At 53.5% G+C, this 4,110-nt stretch overlaps 1 protein-coding gene across 1 annotated transcript; it reads right to left on the bottom strand.

Annotated features, from left to right (window-relative positions):
• Positions 1–2,770: 2,770 nt before the first annotated feature.
• On the bottom strand, positions 2,771–3,457 carry LOC102567420 (olfactory receptor 1F1). Its single transcript, XM_006277544.2, has one exon. The coding sequence runs from the start codon at positions 3,422–3,424 to the stop codon at positions 2,771–2,773; it is 654 nt and encodes a 217-aa protein (XP_006277606.2). The 5' UTR covers positions 3,425–3,457.
• Between the last annotated feature and the right edge of the window lie 653 nt (positions 3,458–4,110).

Below are 4,110 nucleotides of genomic sequence, written 5' to 3'. Positions count from 1 at the left end.
ATAGAGGCCGCCTGGCTGCGCTGTGCTCCTCACCTCTCCAATACCTGCACCAGGCACGAGCATCCCAAACACCCTCACCTGCTGCTGCTGCTGTTACCTGCTAGGGCTGCATACCATGGAGGGGGAGTGTGTGGGGGGGGGGATGACTCCACTCCTCTCACACCATCCCACCCTCCCTCACACCCCCCCACCACCTGAGCTCCATGCTGTCGCCAGCCCCAGCCCCACACTGTACAGTCCCATCCAGCTGCAGCTTCCCCACTGCTCCCGCCTCTGCCTCTGCCCCCACCGCTTCCCTAACTGCTTCCCAGAGCAAGCAGGATGCCAGGGAAGCCGAGCAGGTCATCTAGCAGCCACAGCAGTGACAGCATCAGCCTTGCCCAGAAGCTGTGTGCTAGCTTGGCCAAGCACTTCTGCCCACAAGGGTGGAAGTGAGGCACAGTAGGGTATGTTGGTGGGCGGAGGGGGGGAGGGGGGCGGTTAGTGGGTACCTTGCTTCCACCCTCGTGGGCACAAGGGCTGGTTGGGGTACAATTAGTTGGTAGGCAATGCAGGCTGAATGAAAGTGCCATGGTCTGTGTGGTGGGCCAGCAGGAGGCACTCCTGCATTGAGCCACCCACCTCACTGTGCCCGACCACCTTCCAGGCTCTGAGTGTCTCCCTGGGGGCACCTCATGTCTGGCTGACCCCCTTCCTGGAGCACACCTGCTAGCCTGGGGGTAACACTGCCACCACCCAGGGCTGAGCTTGATCCTGGCTCTGTCCCCTGGGTAACACAGGCCTAGTAGCCCTTGAGGGTACTTGACTCACTTCAAGCACTTGGGGGTGCTTCCCTCAGTCGGAAGCACAAGTAGTGGTCTCCCTTAGTCAGCCAAACCAAGGGGATCCCAAGGCATAATCTAGACCCACACCCAATATGTCTCTCATGCTAGTTACAAAGGAGAACTTTATTGGTTACAAGGAGTAGGGTTGGAATAGGGTACAGGGTAGAGCAATATCAGAAAAATCCCATAGAGCAAACTGGCATGGCTGGGTAGCCTTTGATCACCCATTTAAGTTACTGCAAGCTATATATCTAGTTAGATCTCAGGTAGCTTACTCACAAGTATCATCCAGAGGCAGGTGGAGATTCCCTCTGGAGGCAGGCGGTTCCTTGATCATAAGTTTTGAGAGAGAGAGCAAGTTTCAGTTGGTCCAGCTTTTCTCTCTCTCTGAGTCTTCCTCATGGCTGCTGCCCCCTCCTCCTGGGCAGTCCTTAACTTATATTGCCCTTGTGACTTCATTTACCTGGTCCAATGGAGGCCAGCACCTGTTGGCTGTCAGCCAACCAATTTGAAATGCATCACTAGTTGCTGGGCAGACTGGCAGTCTCTACTTCCCCAGAGAGCCCAAGCCCCTCACCCAGGTATGTGATGCCAGTCACATAGGCAGAGAGAGCAGGTTTCCCCCTTCCCTCAGGAATGTATCCAGCTCAGGTTACCTAAAGAGATAGGGTAAGGTGTGTATCCTCTGCTGGGCCCATCCTAATCAAATTGTCACAGAGCAAAGTTTTTGGGGAGAAACAGAGGTGGCCTCCTGCCACACTTCCCACAGAGGTGGCCTTCTGCTACAGGCTGTATTTTGCCAGCCCCTGGGTTAAAGGAAAATAAATGGGAGAAAAAGGAAGCCTGACAAACATGGGTGACTGGTGCTGCCTTAGTCAGGGGGGGGCACATGCCCCCCCTGCGACCAGTCCCACTGATTGGAGTGGGGTGTGTGTCCCCTGTGGGCAATCCTGCAGTCTCAGGAGGGAGGTGGGGTGGGGGTGTCCCACGATGGCCAATCACTGCGCTCACTGCAGCCGCTTCTGGGAGTGGCTGCGGCCGGTTCTGTGAGCAAGCGCCATCTGATCACTGCAGCCACTCCCAAAAGCGGCTGCAGCAATCACAGCAATTGGCCAGTATTTTCAGGGGGGGGACTGGTGTTCCCACCTGCCCCCCCCCCCCGCCCATTGCCTAAGCTGCAAGCGCAGCTGTCAGGGGGTTCACTGGTGCTCTCATGGGGTGTACATGCACCCCCATGCACCCCCTATGCATCACCACTGCTGACAAACAATTTGCCTGACAATTTGAAAAGGGCCTACAGGAAGATTTGGACTGAGGCTTGAAGAAATGTTTGGAGAAAGATCTGGAAACAGGCTCTAAGACAAGACTGGACAAGAGTTGATAAGGGTTTTCTGAGATGTTTAGGGAACTATTTTTCAATGATTTGGGGGAAGTTTTGCAGGAGGATTTGGAGGAAAGACTGAAGAAGGGTGTAGAAGAAAATGCATTGCACATTTGTGAGTTTGGAAAAAGTTTTAGAGGAAAGTTTGCAGAAAAGCTTACAAAGAAGTTTGCTGGGAGCTTTGGAGACTTTTGCCAAAGGGTTTGGAGAAAAAGCAAAAAATGCAAGAGACAAATTTCCAGGACAGGTCAAGGGAAACTAGGGAATTTTGGGATATATGCATGGAAGTTTAGATCAATGTTTGCAGACAAGTTCAGAGAGAAATGGACGGGGAGTTTTGGGAGTTTTATAGGGAAATATGGAGAAATGTTTGCTGAAGAAGTTAGAGGAAAACGCTTGGGAAATCTGAGAGAAACATTTTCAGGGAAGTGTGGAGAGAAGGGTTGCAAAAATGTTTTCCATGCGTGACCAAAAGGGTAGAGAAAGACCTGCAGGATTCTCACCAGGATCTTTTGCCGATGATGAAGAATGGAACCAGGAATGCAGATCCTGAGCTACTTCAGTCTCAGGGTAGTGCCTGGCCCCTGTGGGTGACAGACCTCTTGAATACCCTCTGCACAGCTTTCCTCATGTCAGTGCTCCTCAGGCTGTAGAGGAAGGGGTTCACTATGGGGGTGACCACAGCATACAAGACATTGGCTACCATATCCTGCTGAGCTACATAGCTGGTGGCTGGCCGGAAATACAACCCAAGGACGGCCCCGTAGAAAAGGGTGACCACAGCCAGGTGTGACCCACAGGTGGAAAAGGCCTTACATTTACCAGCAGCAGAGGGGACCTGCAGTACTGAGGAAAGGATGTGGGCATAGGACAGGACAACACAGGTGATGGGGGTCAGCACCACCAAGACTCCTAGGGAAAATATGACAGCCTGTGGGGTGCGGGGGTCAGAGCAAGCCAGCTCCAGAAGCGGGGTGGTGTCACAGGAGAAGTGAGGCACTCGGGGCTGCCCGCAGGAGTTGAGTTGGGCCATGAGGAGGGTGTGGGTCAGGGCATAGGGGTGGGGCAGGGTCCAGGCCCCAGCTGCCAACTCACGGCAGTGCTTGGGGCTCATGAGTACAGGGTAGTGCAGCGGGTGACAGATGGCGGCATAGTGATCATAGGTCAAGGCAGCCAGGAAGAAGCTGTCAGTGATGGCAAAGGCAATGAAGAAGTACATCTGGGCCAGGCAGCCAGCCCAGGGCACGGCCTGGTCCCCGTACAGCAGTGTCCCCAGCATGGTGGGGGCTGTAGTGCAGGCAAAGGCAGCATCGGCCAGTGCCAGGTGCCCCAACAGGATGTACATGGGTGCCTGGCGCAGGCTGGGGTCAGTGCAGGCCAGCAGAGCAATGAGGCTGTTCCCGAGCAGGGCCAGCAGGTAGAATCATAATGAAGCAGGGTGGGAAAAGATATCAAGAGATCATCTAGTCCAGCCCCTTCTTCAAGGCAAAATCAGTTCTACCTAAACCAGGGGTGCCAAACCTGTGACACGTGAGCACATGACAGATAGGGAGGGTGCTGAGAGTCTCAGCAGTGACAGATTGAGCATGGGAAAAGGGATTGGAGGGGCATTCAGGGAGAACACAAGGCTTAACTTGTGGCCTACCTGCCAAAAAAAAAAGTTGGCCCCCTCTGGTCTAAACCACTCTAACCAACTGTCTGTCTGACCTGTGCCAAGCAAAACTCTGTGGGCATCACCCCTACGCAGCTACCAGTCATGATGCCTGAACATCACGGCCACTGTGTAGTGAGCATGTTTGTTATTACCTTGAAATAGAATAGTTTTCTGATAGCATACTGTTAGGTTAACAATAATTTGGATTATTAAGAAGTATTAGCTTTGCAGCTGAATACAAGGCATGACCT

This window comes from Alligator mississippiensis, chromosome 8 (assembly GCF_030867095.1).
Source record: "Alligator mississippiensis isolate rAllMis1 chromosome 8, rAllMis1, whole genome shotgun sequence".
Classification (NCBI taxonomy): Eukaryota; Metazoa; Chordata; order Crocodylia; family Alligatoridae; genus Alligator; species Alligator mississippiensis.
Note: the sequence above shows the minus strand (reverse complement) of the source record. Positions and strands in the feature narration are given on the sequence as shown.